The sequence below is a fragment of the Fusarium oxysporum genome, chromosome 4 (assembly GCF_000149955.1).
Source record: "Fusarium oxysporum f. sp. lycopersici 4287 chromosome 4, whole genome shotgun sequence".
Taxonomy (NCBI): Eukaryota; Fungi; Ascomycota; class Sordariomycetes; order Hypocreales; family Nectriaceae; genus Fusarium; species Fusarium oxysporum.
Window position 1 is genome coordinate 3,478,505 of NC_030989.1, and position 20,287 is coordinate 3,498,791.

The following is a 20,287-nucleotide window of genomic DNA, read 5'->3' on the forward strand; positions in this document are numbered from 1 at the left end:
GTCTTTACTTCATATTGAGGAGTCAATTGAGGTTTTGACAAGTTATGAAACCTTGGCGGTTAATGTTGGTCAAGTCGATTTAGGGCTCAACGAGAGCAATGTCGGCAGCAAGGCAGAGTTCCAACATGTTGCAGGCCTCTGAGAGCAGGATAATAAAGAACAAAATGAGATCATTGAACAAAGTCAATTAAATTGAAATTTCCTTGAATATCAGTCTTACAGTTGAAATGCTCTGCGTGCAGTTGATCAATGAAACCTTCCAAGACCATCACATTACTTCATCAAGATATCGCACGCCGATTGAACCGAGATCTTGGCGGACCAACAGATCAGGGACTAGTTTAGTCAAGAGAAGTGGTGCTATTGGTAAGAGATGACGACGCTGCCGAGACCCCATCGTCTTGGGTCTGACGAGCATGGGGCTTGGCACGACAAGGTTTGCATCTAACGGAGCAGCCACAACTCTATATGGGCCCAGCCATGACATCTGCCAACGCTCTGCGCCTTCCGGGCCACGGCTTGGAGCTGAAGTGGCGTCATACGGAAACTATCGATGAAGCCAAGTTTATCACCAGTGGCTGAGGGTTGCAATGCCGAGATGTAGATGTCATAGGTGGCATTGAAAACTATATATACTGCCCATGATTCCTTTCATCGTAATTCATTATCATCACCAATAACGGACCAATAAACGGTACAACTCAAACTCTTCAGATACCCTCTATTACATACCTTATCAACAAACTCTAAACACATCCAAACTCAACAGAACCTACAACGAGTTATCTCCACAGCAAGTCAGCAACCAACACAACTTCAACAACTTCAACAACTCAAATCACTTCAAAACCACAAAACCACAACTTCAATCACAATGTGTCTCCCCTTCCGAAGAAGCCAACCCCGCTATAGCTCCGGCGGCGGCGGAATGATGGGTGCTCGCCCAGTCAAGGTAGTTCACCACCATCACCACGGTGGAGGTCGCATGGGTGGAGGCATGGGAGGCGGCGGTATGATGGGAGGAATGGGAGGTGGACGACGCATGGGTGGAGGCATGGGAGGCATGATGGGCGGTGGTAGAAGAATGGGAGGACGACGATGCTAGGCGCAGCAACAACAATTGAGACCGCCTGGACGTCAATGCCAGGTGCAGCAACGACAATTGAGACAGGCTGGTCGTCGATGTTAGAAGATGAATTCTTGTATTATTAAAGCGATGGTATGGATCAACGATTAAGAGACACTTTTTATGCGAAATAGATATATCCCTTCAACTCTGCTGTCACGAATTCCGATATCATTCTTGCCTATCTCGCAAAGAATTAAGTGATGAACTTGAGTGGAGTATTAATTCGAGAAAAGTCAGTACTATCCGACATTGGCCCTCGGATGGCCGTTAACACATTATCATTGTCTCCAAGTGCATAAGTCGCAGCGTTAGAACTTCAATTCCCCCCTTCGTACGGCCCTTCCAAACCAACCCTCCATTGGAACCTGCTGTGTAGCACAATGAATTCCTCCGCCGAGTTTGGGAAGGATGTTCAGATCAACCTGAACAACCTCCCGATCTGGAAAGTGCTGGCGAAACAATTCGTAGGCATCATCATCAAGCTTTCCGACTCCGAAGCGCGGCATGATCAGGCCTCCGTTGGGGAGGTAGTAGTTGGCGTATGAAGCAACGGTCACATCGAAATGATCCCAATTCTCACCAGGGAGGTCACTGGGATGAGGCTCTTCAACTTCAAAGACTTCCAATCGTCTTCCTCGATGATCTGTCGCGTTTCTCAAGATTTCCTTGGCTTCTTTGTAGGCTTGGATCACCAGCGGATCAGCACGTTCAGAGGGTCTGCTGAGAAGAACCTGGCCCTCTTTGATGAATCTTGCAAAGGCATCGATATGAAAGTCGGTGATATCGTAGCCTTTGACCCCGGTAAGCCAGATCACTTTGTAGATTCCGAAGTATTTCTCGAATAGTTCTTCCAACTCTTTCTTCGATTTCCCGGGATTACGGTTCTCATTGACGATGGAGCTCTCAGTCGCCAGAAGGGTTCCATCTCCATCGACCTCAAGCGCTCCTCCTTCACTAGTGAAGCCACCGTCAATAATAGGTATGACATTTCCCTGGGGCGCACTTCCGTCCTTTTCATCCTTACGGTCTATGACTGAAGCTTCTGGAATCTCGATATTCGCAGCAACCGCTTCATCACCAGAGGATGGTATCTTCATCCCCCAGTAATTGAAATTCAGCTTGAGCCCAGTAGAACAACCATTTTGCGTTCCATGAACAAAGACCGGTCCTGTATCGCGAATCCAAAGCTCACTTACGGCCAGTGGTCGCACGGTAACGTTATCAGACACCGTTGCAGACGCTTCATGAACGTCTTCCGGGCGGGCAAACATCGTGATTGGCTCGAAGCGGGAAATCGCATTGGATAGAGCCGAGACTTCCGCGCGTGCTTGTCGAAGGATCTTCTCGTCTACAATAGAGGCGGGAGATGGCCATGCAGTTAACGTTTGAGAGTGCTTTTGCCATTCCGGTGGCATGCGATACCTCCCAGAAATTCTCTGTATTTGGCTTGGATCCATGAAGCTTTTGACTGGGGCCTTGATGGATCTTTGCAAGGTCCTAAACATGAGAGTCGAGCGTTGTTGTGTTTGTGTTTTGCGTGTTGAGGGGCTGAGTTGAATTGTTCTCGAAGCGGGGCGAGTAGGCTCTTATTAATGTGTTCTCTCAGTCGGTGATGGGGCCTCTCCTTTTATCCCCCAAACCTTATTCAAACAGTAACAAGGCCCCAAAACCTTTGTTGTGAGTATGATCACATCATGAAGGCTGTACTCCCCAAAGACTTTAGTACTTCTGTAAACTGTGAGCATTGTCACGTGATATCGCTCAGGATCCGGTAACACGTCGCGTAACCTTAGCTCGGGCTTATACTCCTTTCATCTCCTCCATAGCCTTCGAGGCTCCCGCTATTGCACCCCAGTATCTTCTTGCCGGTATTTGATCATGTCCACCCGAAGGAGCGCCAGACTCCACGCTTTGCAGGACCAGGGGCCTATAAGCGCCCAGAATGACTCCGTACCTGACATGCCTAGCAAAACAGCCAAGCGGAAAGGAACAGTGAGCGAATTGCACGAAAAGCCCTTCGCCATCGGCAATACGAAAAGACACATCGCCAGTAAGGATGGGAGGCCAGCTACAAAGAAAGTAAGGGCAGAAACTAGTGGCAAGACGACTAAAGAATTGTCCGCGAAGTCTCCAAAGAGTACAGCAACCGATCTTCTTTGGTCCTGTCCACGAGAGATTCTGAACTTTATTTTGGACCATGTGAGATGAATGCCATCCATAACTCAGTTAGCCCAGTGCTGAACGCAATCAGATCGAGGATACTAGAACGCTCGGAAGACTAAGCTGCACCAGCAAGAGCTACTTTGCCATGGTTACACCTCGGCTCTACGAGCGCATCAATGTCTCTGTATCATATCATGCTCATATTCCCAAGCTCATCCGAACTCTTGAGCCATTCCTATCTATTAATCAGAAAAAACAACTCAGGAAGGAGGGCCAGTATCGAGGCCAACAAGAAAGCTTTTCAAACGTAATTGATCCCCAAAAGAAGCCTCGTTTTGGGGAGTACGTCCGTCAAGCCAATCTTTTTATCGGCGACCCAGGAAAAAACCACAAGTTCATTGTGAATCGATATGTCGAGGAAGCTCTGAAAAATATGACCAATCTCGAGGTCGTCGAAACTTCCAGTATTACAGAGTATGCCAAATTTCCTCTTCTACGGTTTCTCAGACTGATACATTTCCAGATCTATTTCCAAGAGTCTAGCCAGCCAAAAGAATCTCAGGGCATTGAATGTATCTGCCGGTAACTTGGGAGAAAGCGAGGCCAAATCGCTGGCCAAAATCAAAGATCTCAGGCACTTGGCCATCCATCTGCTCGGTTTTGCTAGCCCCAACTTCCGAAAAGATAACACTCCCTTATCCTTGATTCTCAACTCTCGATCGACCCTTCGAAGTCTAGAGATAGAGACTGGATCATTCAGTTCTGTGTTCTTGGATGACTGGCCAAAAAGCAAGAGCCTTACGTCACTCAAATCATTCTCTCTTACTGGAGCCACTATTGATGAAGACTTTTTGAGCGCTCTGGCAAATGCTGTAGACTTTGTTGCGCTAGAAGAATTGAAATTTGGCTATCTTTCACATGACCTCAAAATATTGTTTGGACATCTCAGCAACATCTTTTCCAAGGCCCGAGATGACCAGAAGGCCAACATCAAGCTGCGCAGTTTGGAAATTGAAATGGGAAAAGAAACTTCTTTCGTGGTACCAGAGGAGCAAGAAGCGTATGTCGACGCCAGGATCGACTTTATATCGTCTTTCGACACTTTGACCTGTTTGGAGCTGCATGACTACGGCCAATACCGTCAGGAGATCACAGTCAACCCCGGTCTGAAGAGCTCACTCGTCAGAGCTATTCTCAAACATGAAAAATTGACCAAGCTGAAGATATCCTACAGGGGCGTGACCAGTGGCTACAAAATAACGTGTTTGGAGCCTGACACGATCTTGACTTTGGTCGATAATCTTCCAGAGTTGAAGGTGTTTGAGTTCATTCCAGAGCCGACCAAACTCGTAAGTACCACAAATCCGTGAACAAAGGAACCATTGCTAATACAGAGGCAGGCAGAAATTGCTAGAATAATATGCCGTGGCCGCAACCTGACAACCGTCACTCTTATCACAGGGGGCTCCTGGTCGAGCCTCGCTGAAAATCAGGAGAAGGGTTTGGAGTTTCTGCACTCAATCTTTGAGCGAGTTCTGAAGGGCGATGCGGATAGCGACGCTGGAGTCTTTGAATGGGAAGACCATAGCAAGATCACGCGCGTAGCCGTGGATTGGATGATATGGGAAGTTGGATCGAAACTTGGTAAGGCAAAAAAAGGAATGAAAAAGACAAAGAAGATGAGCGTTACAGTTGGCAAGCAAAAGCGGGAGGTTGTGTATCGTGATATCGCGGATTTTGTACGCGTTCCTCTTCTCAATGGGCTTGGGAGCAAATGGTTAGACAAGGTTAAGAACGATATCAAATAATTTCGATAGCGTAGTAGAATACCAGGCATGAATGAATTAGAAGCGCTTTGAACATTCGGATTTGTCAACAGCACAATGCTTCGGTAGTCCGAAGTTCATCAGTCAGCTACCGTCGGCGTTGATTTGAAGACGCGAAATGCCAGGGTGATGCAGCGATATTTATAAGCAGAAGACGTAACGAAGCAGAACGATTATGCCACTCTGAACACTGATCTTTCTATTTAATTCTCGCGATCTTTTCACAATCAGATATTTTCTTATCAATTCATCCACCAAGTAAACAATCACCCAATTACCGTAATGTCATCCAAGTCCTTCTACGCTCTCATCGCTGGCGTTGGCCCTGGCACTGGTAAGCTTACCCCTCCTACTTGACTCCCCTGCTTACTGATCTTGAACCAGGTCGTTCCGTCGCTTTGCGATTCGCTCAGAAATACCCAGTCGTATTGCTTGCTCGTCGGCCTGAGAGTTATGAGAGTACTCTTGCAGATGTCCAGAAGGCGGGTGGTAAGGCGATCGGAGTCTCAGCCGACGTAGGAGACGCTGCGTCTTTGAAGAAGGCCTTTGAGACTATCAACAAGGAATTGCCGGATAGTCAACTCGCAGCCGCTATTTACAACGTTGGAAGTGGTGGTTTTGCTAAGAAGCCTTTCTTGGAGCTTACAGAGAATGATCTCAATGCCAGCATTGATGGATCCATGTATGTTGTCCTATCGTATCGTAAATGCACTCCACTGACGACACAAGCCGAGCATTCTTCAATTTTGCACAATCTACTGTCCCTCATCTCCTCGAAGCAGTGCCAAACTCTCACTACCCTCCAACCCTAATCCTCACTGGCGCCACGGCTTCCATCAAGGGTTCCGCGCAGTTCAGCACCTTCGCAGCTGGAAAATGGGGCCAACGCGCGATGCATCAATCTCTCGCACGTGAGTTTGGTCCAAAAGGTGTCCATGTAGCTCATGCAGTTATTGATGGAGTTATTGATATTCCTCGTACCAAGCAATGGGCTGCTAATGACGGTGCCGAGGATGGAAAGATTAGCCCTGATGCGGTAAGTTGATCAGCCCGTTTATCTTGAAGGTTACTGATGATATTTGTAGATTGCTGAGGCTTACTGGAACCTTCATACTCAACACCGATCCGCATTTACCCAGGAGATCGATATTCGACCTTATCTTGAAAAGTGGTAGAAGCTGCGCCATTAGCCTCAATTATAATCCAAATCGTTGTTGCATAAGCAAAATTTCCATATCATTGAGAAACGTGGCTCACAATCGTCCATGATATGATCTCATTAAGGTATTTAGAACTTGAATGATGACTAGTTGTAATTACATGCATGGTGAATCTTATCCGAGAGCCGAGGCAGTAATTCCGTGAGCTGCGTGTCAGGATATGAATGGCCACTTGGTACAGTGACCATCAGCTAGTGCAGCAATTATATTGACTTCTGCCTATATTTTGCATTAATCGAACGCTGGTTTTCAAGAATGTTTTGATATCTACGGCTATATATCGCCCTTTGGCCGTCGTCCGCGGATCAGCAAGCCGACCCCGCTTTTGTGATCAGTATAAGTTGACATCAGTAAGTTCAAGTACTTGCGCACGCACATGGACTTAACTTGCTCATTCATAAGCTCTTAATAAGGTCCTACCATCTTGTCAAATCATGCCTTTCTATGAAGTCCACCACTCTTGTCCTTTCACACAGGACCAACGTCAAAGCCTAGCAACCGCAATTACAAGGCTTCACTGCGAAGCCTTCAATACACCAGCATTCCTGGTCCATGTACGCTTCTTCGCAGAAGACAACACCGACAACACTTACTTCGTCGCTGGAAAGTCACATCCTCTATCATCGAACCGCATCTCTGGAAACGTTCGCACGTCTGCAGCCCGATCGAAAGCAGATTTCGATGAGCTTGGTGCCAAGATCGAAGCAGCTTGGTACGAAACGCTCCAAGTCACGTCGCCACCTGAGAAGTCAACTTGGAGCGAGGAAGATGAGAAGACGAGGTTAATTATGGTGAAATTCGTACCTCTAGTCACGATTCGAGAGGGAGGAATGGCTGCGCCTCAGGCCGGCGAGGAAGAAGCCTGGCTTAAAGAGCAGCTACCTCATATCGAGAGTATGGCTGAAAAAGGCGTTGAGGACTTCATTGACTTCTGGAATGAAGCCAAGGGGAACAAGGGTTAATGATAGATATTCGGTAAGGATAAGAGGGTGATTGAAGAGCCGTATGTTTGTGGAATCCGCGGTGGATAAATTAAAACCCAAACAACAGCAACCTGTTGGTGCATCAGGCAAAGCAAGAATTGACATTGATAGATAGCTATAGCATTATCTAGGAATTCTGAGGGGAATATACTTAATAATAAACCCCTATTAGTACCTGGTTGCCTCTGGAATGCTGTCGTTGAATTGCTCTGAGTGGTTACTGTGGCTGGCCGTAACTGTAAGGCTGTATAAAAAAGCTGACCACTATAATCGATGGTAACAGCCACTGTCTATGGAATGGAAAGTTTGAGCTGGGAAGTATCGCAAAAAATAGCCCAGAAGTTGCAATACGAGATTTCCACGAGGTTAGGCTTGAGGGCTGAAGTTAATATGAGTTGGTGGCGGCGTCACTAAAGCCTTTTACGTGAGTTCAGTGAATGATACTGCATATCGTAGGAGTTTTCACTGCCGCCTTCCCGACTTGGTATCCATTATTGGTAGTTTTAGTTCGTTTGCGAGCGGATAGACCGGCAGTGGCCTTATAGATTTTGCTCTAGTAAAGTTGGCGTTCATGAGTGTTAGATATAAGAATGCGATGGGTTTCTGGTCGTTATTGAATTGCTTCCTACGACAATAACCACTCGACCATTCCCAGCAAATATCTTACAAAGGATGTCTCGCCTAGAACTGCGCTTGGAAGGGGAATCACATTGGTGGTTGGATGGACCATATGGCTCTGTCAAATTCGATTCTGAGCGAGCTGTTGACTTGTTCGTCCGAGCGATGTCCGAAGGTCCTGATGCTCTGAAAGACCATCTGCTCTCTGGTACTGTTTTTTCAGTCATTAAGTCCGGAAATGTCGATGTAGCAGAGCTGTTTTTAGCTTTATGGTTCGAATCAGCAAACGGGTTTACTGTTGCCGGCGCCAGTGCCTGTTTTCTTGCGCAGGATGAGGATGAAGAAGATATCATGAGCTGCCTTGCTCAAGCAGGACATTGGTTGATTGAAGTTGCTGAATCTGAAAGTAAGAAACAAGATATCTGCGTTGAGTCAATCACTAATTAATCAAAGGTGTCGTATGCTATGTCAAAGCAAATGCACCTCGCGCGGCCAAGCCGGCAGACAAAACCGGCCCGCCTCCTCCGCCTGAGCGTAGGCGATCAAGCCACGATACGCTCAAGTCAATCGTAGATGGTAAGAATCTTTTACATCGAATACAACTCGCAAGAACGCATGATAACCGTAGAGGGAGATCCGAAACTATTTGAAGCGGCCATCCAAGCATTGAAAAAGCACAGAGCCAAGCCTAAAAATACTCCGTCTTCCGATCTGAAACCCCAGGATTCTCGCGATGTGGATGCCACATACACCCTCACCTGGTGGAATCAAACAGGTGGTGATCTTCTCACTCTTTACGACGCTCAAGTGCATCCATCCTTCATCTTGTCTGTAAAGGCTATGCCAGACAAACATTTCCGTACTGATTCAACATCCCTAGCGTGTTTCTTTACCAATGGGGCCTGGGCACAGGGCGAGACGGACGGATACTCTATCTGGTATGCACCCAATGGGTCCTGGTTTGGGGTCAACATCCATTGTCCTGTGCAGGTCATTGGTATAGGCACTGCACCATATTATGAGGTCGCTTGGTCTGAATGGGGTAAGGAGACGTTTTTCAAACCGGTTGATGAGCCTCACATGTCTTTTGACTTTCCTCGCTCTCTTGGATATAATATTCAGATCAAGACTCAAAGCGGACATTCCACTATTCTTGTTGATGTAATCATTAGCAAGTTCCCTTAAGCTGATGATAGGACGACTGTTGGACTGTCGAAATCTCTGTGCCATGTTCTTTTGCCCATCAATCAAATTTGGTTTATACTTCACAAGATACTGCCTGGCTCGCATATCGTCCTGTATATTTCACTCAGAAGCCTAGCATCATTATCTGAGTTACGTCAGAAGATTCAATATCGGTTCAGAGTCTGCGACTGCTGGAAATGTAAACACTGAGTGAAGGGACGGACGTCGCCTTCGCGGGAATTGGACGAAAATGACAGCAAGGTTCAGAACCCCACGGCAACGTCAACAGGGATCAAGACGCATAAAAAGGGGCGCCTTACCAAGAATGGCAGGCGGGGAATCAGGGCAAAGTTTCAATTGCTACCAAATCTTGACAAATTCCTGGGTTACAGTACGACGGAATCCCCTATCAATCTGTACAGTATTCTTAATTGACCTTTCTTGTCGCTCGTTAAACCGATGTAATTGTTTTATTTCTTGCTTATATTTTCATTACTCTTTGTCTCTTGCAGCTATACCTACCAATGTTCGCTCAATTGCACTCAACGCTGAGCTTCAATTGAGCACGTCGCCAACTTGGTGAGCATTGAGAATATGGCTCATCACTTCCACGTTGGCGCTGCTACTGGACAGCATCTTCTCGATCCAATGTCACAGGGAATCGGTATCATGAGAGATGTTGTCTCACGCTGGTCAGAACTCGATATCACACAGATCGGATCGCTTATCGCCATTGCCGGAACAGTACCTACAGCTTGGAGATTTCTACATCGTATATGGCATGAAGTCTATGGTACAATACGACGTTTCTTTCTCGCATCAGTGACGATTCCCGGTGGCGATCCTCTCAACAGAAGTGTTGTCAAATGGATTCTGGCTAACCGGGAACGACACTATCGCTCATTTCATGGACGCACCGATATCGGACAGAATGGAGATCGCGCAGCAGCTCTTAAAAAGACAAAGCATTCTATTCAGTATTCGCCCCATTGGAACACCAGGTGGCTATTTTATGACGGAAACCTGTTTCTTGTGACACGCAGAATCGACGACTTCAGCTCTTCTTTATCGGATCCTAGTTATGATGGTATCGGAGGGGAAGAGATCACTGTGAGCTGCTTTGGCTGGTCGGCTGAGCCCATCAAGGCCTTTATCGAATCATGTCGGGAGTATTCAGATCGGCAAACACAGTTTTTCGTGATTATCTACGCTCGAGATCGCTATGGTCTTTCGTGGAAACCAAAGGCACGGAAACCGATTCGACATTTAGAGACCGTTCACTTCGATAATGAGACGAAACAAGAGCTTCTTGGCGATATTCGGAATTATCTTGATCCCAAGACGCAAAAGAGATATCAGAGTCGGAGCATGCCTTATAGACGAGGTTATCTATTTTACGGACCCCCTGGAACTGGAAAGTCGTCTCTGTCAGTTGCCATCGCTGGCGAATTTGGACTGGATCTTTATGAAGTCAAGATTCCCAGTGTGGCCACGGATGCAGATCTGGAGCAGATGTTTCAGGAAATTCCTCCGCGTTGTGTCGTCTTGCTCGAAGATATCGATGCAGTTTGGACGGATCGTTCAAACTCAGATAACGGGCAAGAGGGAAGTTCTGCGCCCAATTGCACCCTTTCCGGGCTTTTGAATGTCTTGGATGGCGTTGGTTCGGTTGAAGGACGCATCATTATCATGACCACCAATCATCCCGAACAGTTGGACAGCGCATTGGTACGACCAGGACGAGTCGATATGAAGGTTCTCCTAGGCAACATCAGTCGAAAGTCAGCAGAAGAGATGTTCATTCGCATGTTTTCTCCTGATCTCGGATGCACCTCGCATCTTGATATGGATGAGATCAAGAAGCTTGCTGCGGAATTTGGGAAAGAGATTCCCGACGATACGTTTACACCATCTTTATTGCAGGGCTTCTTTCAGTTGCATTTGGAGAGCCCTCAGGAGGCTGCTTCAAGTATAGGAGCTTGGGTTAAAAGGGAGCTCGAGAAGAGTTCGGAAAAGGAGTTTGAGCTTATTACGGGCAAGAGAAAGCTATAACGTTAACTTAATTTGTGTATTATGTATTGTTAGATCTTGGGCTTGTACCACAGGGATGCGTTCTTCGACAATTTATCCATCCCATTTCTGGGGTTCAATAGAGGGTACTCTAATTTCAGTATCGCCATTTAATTTCTGACCGTCAACAGAGTCAGATTGACTCATTCAAATGGCTGCTCACAGCATCAAGGTCCGATGCAATGAGGACTTTCAAAAAGTATTGAAGATCGGGGTCGCTGTAACATGGCGCAGCACCAGCAGCTGACGATGATCTTGCTGCGCAGCGCTAGCGTGAGAGGCGGGTCGATCGCGTCGCTCCATTGATACCCTTTTGGGACAAGATCATCATTAGGGGACAGGGCTGAAAATTGGAGCAGCGAAACTGCAGGGAATGATGAGGCCATTTAAGACCAATTGGGGAAGATTCACGCGATCAGCTGTACAGTAAGATGTCCTGGTGGCTGTGCAGCAGCGAGACTGATCAATCAAGTGCTGTCTAGTGACATATTCGCTGTAGAATTGTTCTCGAAGGATGCTTCAACGGGGTGCCTGGGGCTCAGACCTGGTTCCGGAGCGAGGAAGCTGACGACAGACGTCACCCTAGGCTGTATCAAGCCAAAGATTCCATGTATATAAATGCGTGTTATTCCCTGGTCGATATCTATCAATTATCTCATCATCACAAACAATCCTACAAAGAAAAAGTCTTTTACTACAAACTGCCTGCTTCTATAAACTATAACTGCAATTTCCCAGCTTGCATTACCAAACGAAACCAACTTCTTGTCTGCTGCAACATTAGCAACCAAGTCAATCATCGACATAATACACAAACCCAACCACACACACCACCAACATGTGTATACCACTCTTCAGAAAGAAAAAACATGATCGGGTCTACAATTACCATCCACAACCAGCCATGGGCTACTCGAAAAAATACGGCTATAACAACTACGGATACTACAACGGCGGCAAGAAGTCACGTAAACACGGCCGTCACTACGCCTCAGCGGCCGGTGATTTAGCGGGAGCTTGGGCCGATTATAGCGGAGGAGGTCACCATGGAGGAGGTCATTGTGATGGCGGCGGTGGAGGCGGCGGCGCAGATGGTGGAGGTGGAGGAGGATGCTCATAAACTAATGTAACATTGGGCTTTGGAGTTTCATGGTAGATATCTTGTAATATACGGGCTTGGCAGGAGACATTCGATTTGTACAGTATTGTATTTTATTAGGCCAGCACACAATCTGAGAAGCATTCGCAACATTATCATATACCTTACTTGGGCATGCCCGTCTTTCAGATGTAAACCATGCCATCTGGTGGCTATACAATGCAAGGACTGGCCAAGCATATGCACAAGGTACATTATTACGCTAGAAATGTTCTGGGCAAGTAGCTGAGATTACAGCTTGGCTGGCTGAGCCTTGCTGTTCAGTGGGATAAGCTGACTGATGTGACCCCGAATTGAAAGTTATGGATTTGTAGGCTCGCCAAACGCTCTTGGCAAAACAAAAATGTTGGTATTTAAGAATGGTCTGAAGTGCGAATGCTCAGAGTTCGAGACTCTCATTAAAATTCTTATGTTGCTTTTCAAACGCAAGTGACAAGGTCATCCTCCAGGACAACAATCTTATCAGACCAATACAAGCAGGATTCTCACCACCGAGCAAATCCACACATCTTTCATACAAGTACATATACGAGCGAAGTCTTTCATCGTCCTTTGCAACAATGTGTCTACCGTTTTTTAGACGAAAACGAGATCAGGAGGAGGATTACTACGCAAACAACTACAATACTGCCAACAACGTCAACCAGGGAGCTGCGTACATTCGACTTCTTGGCGCTGGTCATCACTTCATCGGAGACTGGGATCAGGGCGGTAGTGATGTTGGGGGCAAAGGCGGAGGCGGGGATGCCGCTGCAGGATGCGATAGTTATGGCTGTGATAGTGGGGGCGGAGGAGATAGTGGTGGAGGAGGTGATGGAGCAGGAGGAGGCGGCGGTGGATGTGACGGGGGAGGTGGAGGATGCTGATGAGAATATCTGTTCATACGTAGTTGTAAATAGGGGTTTTGAGCTGGGATTGTTAAACGTAGTTGAGACTGTTGGCCTCAGAGCAGGCGTTGACGATGCAATTCGCAAATGCCTTAAGAAACAAGCTCTCACAGTCTACCATTCCCCTTCGTAGCCACTGGATCTAGAAGTGCCTAAGTTAGAGCTTCGCTGGAAGAACCTGGTTGAGTCTGATCTATGTGCAAAGGTACTCGATTTTGTAAGTACATTTCGGAGGAAATTGTAGGCTTTCTAATTATCCACTTGTTTACATCGTCAAACCATTGTGGTAATAACAGTAGACAAGTTTATCAGGCTTCTAGATAAGGCTGTTTCTCATCTGTTAGGGGCCGGTCGATCATTGCTCCATCATCTCACATTTCTAGTCTAGATCATCAAAACTGCATGTAGGCTGACAGCATCAGAGGCGAACTTGATCAAGAAAAGTAATGACCGATAATTGTGCTTGCTGTCGCATGATTTAACACCACTTACGGCTGCATAGCCTTTTTAATTGACCATCCACCATCGCTCATCGCCAAGCATTGGTCCAGAAACCTGGACGGTTTCAGCAATTGTGATGCCTAGAGCTGAGCCTTGGCTTCAAGCAGGGATTAACGCCCACAGTCACGTCATTGCTACCGTTGATCGTATGCTGTTGCCAGACATCAGAAGATTTATATAAGGCCAATCAGTATCCACCTCATTGAATAACTTGCCACGAAGATCTATTCCAGGCTATCAATAACACAAAGCCTCATTAAGTACTCTGGCTCACATCGCATCATTATAGCAACACCCTCTGTTATTGAGTATAAACAAAGAGTCCTGAATTTCGCACGAACCTACAACAATGTGTATGCCATTCTCTACCAGGCTCCAAGATCCTGTTGATCCACCCCCGCGCTACTACAAGAACTATAGCAGCGAGTACCCAGTTTCCGGCAGCAGTGCGTGTTCCCGACAAAGAGATCATACCCGCGGGAACGAAATCAATGAAATGAACGCTGCCAGCAAAGAGGCCCGTGCTAGAAACAAGACAAAGAAGCGGTCTTTTGTGTTTCATAACCCCGGTGGTCGAGGAAGTACACATCATCATGGGGGCTTTATGGGAGCGATGGCTGGCGGTGCTGGAGGGGGAGGGGGTGGTGTTGGTGGTTTCTGATGGCGTTTACATATCAATGCACATATGGTACTATCCTCATGGCCTCTGTAAGAGCTGTCATAGGGGTTGTTAAGTATTGAGCCTTTCGGGTCACTGGATTCGAGTGGGATAGTTAGGCAGGGTGCTGCGTAACACTGGACTTAGTTTCCTTGCTTCGGGATCGATTCATAGGCGATATCATCTCAAATCTACTTGCGATTTTCTCATGTATATATTTCTTGAAGTTCTGAACACCACTACATACGTTCCTTCTCCAAAATCCTTAGAATCTCTAATTTTCTGTGAAGACACTCTTAGCTCCTCCATCAATGGCAACCCATGCCTTGGTGAGAAACTCCTCAGGCTGGGTAAACTCATAGTCTGGCAAAAGTTTGTTCCACTCTTCAGAAACCCGCAGAGCTCCATGCTTAATTCCCAGAAGGAAGCACTTGATCATATCGGCAGCAACCTTCTCGCGCATCTCAACCGGAATTGATGGGTGTTCGGGGAGTGGAAGCCACGAAGCTTTGACGATACCGGTTTCGAGGTCCCCGCTCTTCAAATACTCGACTTTGAACTTTTGACCTTGAAACCTGATTAGTATCTTGTCCGAATATTGCTCTCCTTTGGGCTATCCCTACCTCGGATCTTCTCGCCAAGAGCAACAAGTTCATTCATCGTAATGTCTGTACCCTTCACACCACTGACGACCGGCCACTCTCCTTCGTATTCAACGGCTAGAGCAGTTACTTTTGCTGCGTCTTGGGCAGTTGTGAGTGTTATTACCGCTTCTCCATCGTCAACAAGAAGGGCTCGGCAGCCATGAAAGTTGACCGGCGTTTCGAAAAGGTTGACGTGCTTGGATGACTTATGTGGGTAGGTCATGTAGTTGGTGAAGAGTCCAAACTGGAAGAGCGTGTATTCAATGACCTACAAATAAGCTTTAGTGGATCTTGCGTGGTGCTAGATGGGGTGCGGTACCTTTTTGTCCTTGTTGAGCTCTGCAAGGTACTCACGCGCTGACGTCTTGAAGTCATACCAGGGAAAATAATCCAGATTAGACCTACCCGCTATTAGCTATACACCAAGCCACAAGGTTGTTTGACCTACGAAGCCCATTCACTGGGAGCAAAGCGTTTCACACCCGCTCGGACCGCCGCGTCGATCAACTTTTCCTGCGGCCCAGCAGCTGTATCACCAGGGGCGACAGACATGAAAGATAGAACTGTATGTACGCCCTCTAAGATCTTGGTAAGTTCTTCAACATTGTCGTATTTCGTTTTGAACCACTTCACTCCAGCGGCGATTTCTATTTCTGGCGCATCCTGAGATGTCAGTTGAGAAGTGTTGGCCAGGGAGCATCGCATACCTTTCGAGACAGAATGATTATCTCGTGCTTTTTTCTGGCCATGAGAGCATCTAGTACCTCTTGGCCGACATCTAGAACTCGGTCAATAACCTTTATCGCAAATCGAGGATAAAGACTTACTGCCAGCTCCTCCTGCAATTGCGATTTTGACCATATTGAAACCAATCTGTACGCTTTATCGACACTAGATGATACTCACACTTTGAACCCATCACTAAAGACTTATCTGTTCTGTCTCTTATATACTCTCTTGTACCCTGAACTTCCGCCAATTCGTAGGGCCGCTGCGTTCGTCCGCCGGCATTGCCAACGCCATGATGTTTATTCCCGATGCTTATCCCCGTCTTACGATCTCAACAGCATGACAAATCCACCTCGAAAGCTCCGGGAAATCGGCGGACGAATGCCCAGCAGAATCCTTCGACTGTCAGCTTTTGTCTCCCACTCCGTACGCCGCCATAATTTACCATTCTCCTCATTCTATCCTACAAATCAATCATGGGAGAACGCATATCATTGGACGAGCAGTACCCATTGCCTGACTCCGCTTCGGCGGACAATTCCGCGCCAGCCCCAAAACGTCGGAAGCTACGCAAGGGAACAGCCTCTTGCTGGGAGTGTAAGCGGCGGAAAGCGAAATGCATCTTCTCCGATGATCTCGGTATCTGCGACTCATGCAAGAGGCGCGGAACAGACTGTGTGAGTCAGGAATCTGAGAAGCCGCCTGAAGTTGGAAGCAATAAGCACATCGTGGATCGGCTTGGGGAGGTTGAAGCCTTGGTACAGCATCTTCTCAAGAATGCACAATCCGACAGGCGATCCCGAAATGGTTTGGTTTCGCCGTCGAGCTCGGTATCGAGAAGACGAAGCGAAGATGGACATAGACGTTCAAAGTCACCCGCAGTCGTTAACACCAATGCCGCATCAACAGACGATGCTTCCCTCTCAGTAAGTCAAGTATGAAGGCATGACTTGAAGTATGATACTCACAAATGGTAGATCCACCCCATAGAACTTACACCACAGTCCGATATATCACCGCCATCTCACATTCCCGACGATCCAGGACCCTACGATGCTGTGTACCAAGCCCTGATATCTGCTTGGCCAAGCGCAGAAGACATGAAAATAATCATGAGCGTCCCAGTAGAATCCTCGCAAATTATCAGAGCAATGACATGTGCACCACCAAAGGAACGCGGTTCAAGGCTCCCATCTCCGTCCAGCTTGCTTCGCTTGCCACCACGAGGAGCTCATCCTGTCCTCGTCGCTAGGAAAATGCTCGTACTCGCCACCTTTCTCCAAGGCACTCTGATTTCATCAGAAAAGCACCTTGAAAAGCTCAGCACAAGCTACGAGAACATAATGGCACAGATTGTCAAAGTCGCGCATGATCATGTCACCTGCAACGATGACCTAATTTCCTCACTCGAAGGCATAGAATGCATCATGCTCGAGGGTCTTTATGAGAACTACGCAGGCAATCTCCGCCGATCGTGGCTTGCGGCGCGTCGTGCTGTCATGATAGCCCAGGTTTTGGGCCTCAACAAGGGCATTGTTCCACCCTCGGTAAGAGGAGCCACCGTTGAACCAGATGATTTATGGTTCCGTGTGATCAACCTCGATCGATATCTTTGCCTGATGCTAGGTCTGCCCCAGAGCGCACCTGATGAACCAGTTGGCAACCTCGATGCGCTTGACTCTTACTCAGCAAATCGGAAAATGCAACATCTCTGCTCAATCGCCTGCGCCCGTTTATTGAGTAGAAGAACATCGGGCATTTTTAATCAATCACTCACCAGAGAGATTGACAAGTTGCTACGAGATGCATGTACATCTATGCCAGCCCAGTGGTGGATCATGCCCAATTTGTCTTCCCACTACGAGCTCGCCGATAAAATCCGCGAGACTCTTCGTTTCAACGATCATTTCATGCAGTATCACCTTCTACTACAGCTCCATATGCCTTATCTATTAAAGGTCGAAGGGGGAGAAGAGTGGAAGTACAACAAGTTGACGGCTGTAACAGCAAGTCGAGAAATCCTGTCGCGTTTCGTCTCCATCCGCTCAATTCCTCAGTCACGATATCACTGCCGCGGAACAGATTTAATCGCCTTTATGTCGTGTACAGCCTTAACTATCGCTCACATTCTTTGTGATGAGCGTCACAAAAGGATTGAGGAGCAGGGCTTTCACTTCCTTACACAACAGCGGTTGAGTGATCGTGGGCTCATCGAACAGGTGCTGAAAATAGCACAAGATGGTTTGCGCAGAACGAATGATGATATTTCGAAGAGACTAATGACTCTACTGCACTATCTTCTGGCGATTGAGGATAATGTGACAGCTGGGGTACGCTATAGTGTTTCTTTTGCCGAAGAGTTGGTGAAGAATGGGAATTTGGGTCATCATGTCAAAGCCAGTGACGATGGAACAGCTCTCGACATTTATCTGCCCAATTTTCCTATGATCAAGATTGTGAGGCGTGATCCCTATGGAACGGAAAGGCCACCTATCACAATGGAAGTTCCTTGGGGCAATATAGCATTGGATCGGCCCGGGCCAGGGGACGCCTTAGGAGATGACCATTTGGTTGATCCTATACCTTCTTCATCAACTCATGAAAGAGAAAGTGTGAGAACAGATCTGGATGAGCCCTCTTCTCTACAGGATATCCCAGTGGCAGATTCATGGGCGTTAGAGGGTCTGGATATGAGCTTTCTTGATAATTGGGTGGAAGGGCCAGTGTTCGTCTGAAGGGCTGATGATGTCTCAAGTATTGGTGCTGCTGGAAGATATATGTTTATCTATTCCATCAACATGTGCATGTCTAACTATGTCTATGAACGGGTATCTATTTAGCTTTTTAAGGCCATGAGCCTTGATTATTCCCCAGACCTCAGTTGTGCTAATTGACTTCCGCCTAAGGTACTCTCACTTTCTTGTATGCTTGGCCAAGAAGTTATTATATCTCTCATAAAACTGTACGCTTTGCGATGTTTGGGGAAGGATGACGGGGAACCAATGCGGCAGCCCAGCATATGAGTAAATTTCCACGTTCACACCATCTTTCTTGAGAGCTTCAGCGTAGGCGAATGAATCATCTCGAAGGACATCAGTTCCACCGCATTGAATCACTAGGGCCTGTTAGTTTAATCATGTAAATCTATGAAACCGCTTACGTGTTGGCGGGAGCCCTTTGAATGATTCCGCAAGGAGAGGCGAGTGTCTGTAGTCTGGCTTCGCGTCAGGGACATGAGCATCTAAGACCGTCTCCATATTTATTGTGCTCAGGACAGCGTCGTCGGAGTTTTGGACATAGCTGCCATATTCGTATTTATCCTTGGGGAAGAATTTGGGATGACACGTTGATGGAAAATGCAGCACTTGGGCGATAACTCCAGCTACACCGTCTCTGACGCAGTCTAGGGCGAGGGAAGCAGCCTGCATGGTTGTCAGATTGTTTACCATGAGTAAAATGAAAGGGAAGGCTCACGAGTTGGCCGCCAGCAGAGCCTCCACTGATTATGATTTTCTCTGGGTCAATTCCTAACCTGCTTGCGTTCTTCTTACACTGAAGAGGGTCAGCCCACTGCCTTCAACGAAGTTTATGCTACCAACTCACCCAGATGAGCCCGTCGTAACAATCATTGATTGGTGTTGGGAAGGGATGCTCTGGGGCTCTGGATCCGTTAGCAAAACTTCTGTACATCTTTTGGAGATGGGGTATTTACGTCCTGTAATCGACACTGACTACAATAACGCTGGTGTTAGTAGCAGCATATACGTTGTCAACGCCATCGACTTCATGGCGGCCAAGACACCAGCCTTACAAGTGTCAGCTAAGCTTGTCGATCGGCTTGGTCCATACACATACCTCCACCGTGTATTCGATACATCAAAACAGCGTTTTCCTTAACATTAGGCGACTTGTACACCTTGAGCTCAATCATGGTGCCATCACGAGTAGTAATGTCGATCAGTGATGTGACAACATCTTTGTAACGATCAGGCCCACCCGGGGGCATGACTGCGTCTGAATCACCAGCGACTGCGCGGACACTGGGAAAGTCGGGAAGGGAAAAAAGAGATTCATATGTCTTTCGGATGGAAGGTTCTGCTTGTTCATACTCGGGAGTCTTTTTGGAAAGATGGCCATATTTCGGGAGCGGCGTGAAAGGCGCGTTGAGGTCGAAGTAATCGTAAGTAGTTTTCATATAGCCCATTGTGACTAGTTGGAGATGATCCTGGTTGGCGGTGTAAGTATGAATGGCTATGGTGCTGAGATAGACTGAATAAATTTTAGAAATATTTGCCAGTGAGTTGCATAGTCTATAATGTCTTCTCTTTCAAGGGATTTCCTGGGTTTATAAGGCCTTTTCTGCCGTTTCATTCTCATCCTCCGCGGGCCCGAAAGCCCGGAACATTCACTGACACTAAATGATTCATCGTGGCTGTGGCCTAATGTGGTTTAGTGCATACTTACTCAAGTCCAACTTGTAAGCCAATTTTATCGGAATGAGGCTGCCAAGTTAGG

At 47.1% G+C, this 20,287-nt stretch overlaps 13 protein-coding genes across 16 annotated transcripts; 10 read left to right on the forward strand and 3 right to left on the reverse strand.

The window, feature by feature from the left end:
- Window positions 1–480: 480 nt before the first annotated feature.
- On the forward strand, window positions 481–582 carry FOXG_18746 (uncharacterized protein; the record flags this gene model as incomplete). The annotated part of the gene is made up of 1 exon (XM_018398879.1): window positions 481–582. The coding sequence occupies one exon, from the start codon at window positions 481–483 to the stop codon at window positions 580–582; it is 102 nt and encodes a 33-aa protein (XP_018238643.1).
- Window positions 583–604: 22 nt separating this feature from the next.
- On the forward strand, window positions 605–1,418 carry FOXG_18747 (uncharacterized protein). 3 transcript variants are annotated; one of them, XM_018398881.1, is made up of 2 exons: window positions 605–1,004; window positions 1,062–1,418. In XM_018398881.1, exons 1-2 carry the CDS (start codon window positions 875–877, stop codon window positions 1,103–1,105), a joined length of 174 nt encoding a protein of 57 aa, XP_018238645.1. In that variant the 5' UTR covers window positions 605–874; the 3' UTR covers window positions 1,106–1,418. The 3 variants fall into 3 exon arrangements, with proteins under 3 accessions (XP_018238645.1, XP_018238646.1, XP_018238644.1); XM_018398882.1 differs by having other exon boundaries at window positions 605–995; window positions 1,053–1,418; XM_018398880.1 differs by having other exon boundaries at window positions 605–1,418.
- FOXG_04122 (uncharacterized protein) lies at window positions 704–2,818 on the reverse strand. The gene has a single exon (XM_018382015.1). The coding sequence runs from the start codon at window positions 2,632–2,634 to the stop codon at window positions 1,438–1,440; it is 1,197 nt and encodes a 398-aa protein (XP_018238647.1). The 5' UTR covers window positions 2,635–2,818; the 3' UTR covers window positions 704–1,437.
- Window positions 2,819–2,922: 104 nt separating this feature from the next.
- On the forward strand, window positions 2,923–5,202 carry FOXG_04123 (uncharacterized protein). 2 transcript variants are annotated; one of them, XM_018382016.1, is made up of 4 exons: window positions 2,923–3,328; window positions 3,381–3,766; window positions 3,816–4,641; window positions 4,693–5,202. In XM_018382016.1, the coding sequence occupies exons 1-4, from the start codon at window positions 3,008–3,010 to the stop codon at window positions 5,098–5,100; spliced, it is 1,941 nt and encodes a 646-aa protein (XP_018238648.1). In that variant the 5' UTR covers window positions 2,923–3,007; the 3' UTR covers window positions 5,101–5,202. The 2 variants fall into 2 exon arrangements, with proteins under 2 accessions (XP_018238648.1, XP_018238649.1); XM_018382017.1 differs by having other exon boundaries at window positions 2,962–3,328; window positions 4,697–5,153.
- An 83-nt stretch (window positions 5,203–5,285) lies between these two features.
- Window positions 5,286–6,371, forward strand: FOXG_04124 (7-alpha-hydroxysteroid dehydrogenase). Its single transcript, XM_018382018.1, has 4 exons — window positions 5,286–5,452; window positions 5,503–5,800; window positions 5,848–6,154; window positions 6,204–6,371. The coding sequence occupies exons 1-4, from the start codon at window positions 5,401–5,403 to the stop codon at window positions 6,291–6,293; spliced, it is 747 nt and encodes a 248-aa protein (XP_018238650.1). The 5' UTR covers window positions 5,286–5,400; the 3' UTR covers window positions 6,294–6,371.
- A 324-nt stretch (window positions 6,372–6,695) lies between these two features.
- On the forward strand, window positions 6,696–7,499 carry FOXG_04125 (uncharacterized protein). Its single transcript, XM_018382019.1, has one exon. It carries the CDS (start codon window positions 6,773–6,775, stop codon window positions 7,298–7,300), a length of 528 nt encoding a protein of 175 aa, XP_018238651.1. The 5' UTR covers window positions 6,696–6,772; the 3' UTR covers window positions 7,301–7,499.
- A 494-nt stretch (window positions 7,500–7,993) lies between these two features.
- Window positions 7,994–9,470, forward strand: FOXG_04126 (uncharacterized protein; the record flags this gene model as incomplete). Its single annotated transcript, XM_018382020.1, has 3 exons — window positions 7,994–8,345; window positions 8,393–8,515; window positions 8,574–9,470. The coding sequence occupies 3 exons, from the start codon at window positions 7,994–7,996 to the stop codon at window positions 9,122–9,124; spliced, it is 1,026 nt and encodes a 341-aa protein (XP_018238652.1). The 3' UTR covers window positions 9,125–9,470.
- A 51-nt stretch (window positions 9,471–9,521) lies between these two features.
- FOXG_04127 (uncharacterized protein) lies at window positions 9,522–11,346 on the forward strand. The gene has a single exon (XM_018382021.1). The coding sequence runs from the start codon at window positions 9,719–9,721 to the stop codon at window positions 11,174–11,176; it is 1,458 nt and encodes a 485-aa protein (XP_018238653.1). The 5' UTR covers window positions 9,522–9,718; the 3' UTR covers window positions 11,177–11,346.
- Window positions 11,347–11,808: 462 nt separating this feature from the next.
- On the forward strand, window positions 11,809–12,466 carry FOXG_18748 (uncharacterized protein). Its single transcript, XM_018398883.1, has one exon. It carries the CDS (start codon window positions 12,033–12,035, stop codon window positions 12,312–12,314), a length of 282 nt encoding a protein of 93 aa, XP_018238654.1. The 5' UTR covers window positions 11,809–12,032; the 3' UTR covers window positions 12,315–12,466.
- A 1,492-nt stretch (window positions 12,467–13,958) lies between these two features.
- On the forward strand, window positions 13,959–14,707 carry FOXG_04128 (uncharacterized protein). The gene has a single exon (XM_018382022.1). The coding sequence runs from the start codon at window positions 14,091–14,093 to the stop codon at window positions 14,400–14,402; it is 312 nt and encodes a 103-aa protein (XP_018238655.1). The 5' UTR covers window positions 13,959–14,090; the 3' UTR covers window positions 14,403–14,707.
- On the reverse strand, window positions 14,537–15,904 carry FOXG_04129 (uncharacterized protein; the record flags this gene model as incomplete). The annotated part of the gene is made up of 6 exons (XM_018382023.1): window positions 14,537–14,966; window positions 15,023–15,311; window positions 15,363–15,444; window positions 15,492–15,706; window positions 15,751–15,821; window positions 15,871–15,904. The coding sequence occupies 6 exons, from the start codon at window positions 15,902–15,904 to the stop codon at window positions 14,674–14,676; spliced, it is 984 nt and encodes a 327-aa protein (XP_018238656.1). The 3' UTR covers window positions 14,537–14,673.
- A 255-nt stretch (window positions 15,905–16,159) lies between these two features.
- On the forward strand, window positions 16,160–18,733 carry FOXG_04130 (uncharacterized protein). The gene is made up of 2 exons (XM_018382024.1): window positions 16,160–16,698; window positions 16,750–18,733. Exons 1-2 carry the CDS (start codon window positions 16,249–16,251, stop codon window positions 18,505–18,507), a joined length of 2,208 nt encoding a protein of 735 aa, XP_018238657.1. The 5' UTR covers window positions 16,160–16,248; the 3' UTR covers window positions 18,508–18,733.
- On the reverse strand, window positions 16,807–20,073 carry FOXG_04131 (uncharacterized protein). Its single transcript, XM_018382025.1, has 6 exons — window positions 19,628–20,073; window positions 19,485–19,578; window positions 19,376–19,433; window positions 19,247–19,324; window positions 18,933–19,194; window positions 16,807–18,887 (listed from the first exon to the last, which is right to left on the reverse strand). Exons 1-6 carry the CDS (start codon window positions 19,974–19,976, stop codon window positions 18,685–18,687), a joined length of 1,044 nt encoding a protein of 347 aa, XP_018238658.1. The 5' UTR covers window positions 19,977–20,073; the 3' UTR covers window positions 16,807–18,684.
- Window positions 20,074–20,287: the final 214 nt, after the last annotated feature.

Coding starts and splice junctions, on each gene's coding strand:
- FOXG_18747 (XM_018398880.1), top strand. CDS start 875: ATGTGTCTCCCCTTCCGAAGAAGCCAACCCCGCTATAGCTCCGGCGGC.
- FOXG_04122 (XM_018382015.1), bottom strand. CDS start 2,634: ATGTTTAGGACCTTGCAAAGATCCATCAAGGCCCCAGTCAAAAGCTTC.
- FOXG_04123 (XM_018382016.1), top strand. CDS start 3,008: ATGTCCACCCGAAGGAGCGCCAGACTCCACGCTTTGCAGGACCAGGGG. Junction 3,767..3,815: donor GAAACTTCCAGTATTACAGA/GTATGCCAAATT, acceptor ATACATTTCCAG/ATCTATTTCCAAGAGTCTAG. Junction 4,642..4,692: donor TTCCAGAGCCGACCAAACTC/GTAAGTACCACA, acceptor ATACAGAGGCAG/GCAGAAATTGCTAGAATAAT.
- FOXG_04124 (XM_018382018.1), top strand. CDS start 5,401: ATGTCATCCAAGTCCTTCTACGCTCTCATCGCTGGCGTTGGCCCTGGC. Junction 5,801..5,847: donor GCCAGCATTGATGGATCCAT/GTATGTTGTCCT, acceptor TGACGACACAAG/CCGAGCATTCTTCAATTTTG. Junction 6,155..6,203: donor GAAAGATTAGCCCTGATGCG/GTAAGTTGATCA, acceptor TGATATTTGTAG/ATTGCTGAGGCTTACTGGAA.
- FOXG_04125 (XM_018382019.1), top strand. CDS start 6,773: ATGCCTTTCTATGAAGTCCACCACTCTTGTCCTTTCACACAGGACCAA.
- FOXG_04127 (XM_018382021.1), top strand. CDS start 9,719: ATGGCTCATCACTTCCACGTTGGCGCTGCTACTGGACAGCATCTTCTC.
- FOXG_18748 (XM_018398883.1), top strand. CDS start 12,033: ATGTGTATACCACTCTTCAGAAAGAAAAAACATGATCGGGTCTACAAT.
- FOXG_04128 (XM_018382022.1), top strand. CDS start 14,091: ATGTGTATGCCATTCTCTACCAGGCTCCAAGATCCTGTTGATCCACCC.
- FOXG_04130 (XM_018382024.1), top strand. CDS start 16,249: ATGGGAGAACGCATATCATTGGACGAGCAGTACCCATTGCCTGACTCC. Junction 16,699..16,749: donor CAGACGATGCTTCCCTCTCA/GTAAGTCAAGTA, acceptor CACAAATGGTAG/ATCCACCCCATAGAACTTAC.
- FOXG_04131 (XM_018382025.1), bottom strand. CDS start 19,976: ATGGGCTATATGAAAACTACTTACGATTACTTCGACCTCAACGCGCCT. Junction 19,325..19,375: donor GTTACGACGGGCTCATCTGG/GTGAGTTGGTAG, acceptor GACCCTCTTCAG/TGTAAGAAGAACGCAAGCAG. Junction 19,195..19,246: donor GCTCTGCTGGCGGCCAACTC/GTGAGCCTTCCC, acceptor ACAACCATGCAG/GCTGCTTCCCTCGCCCTAGA.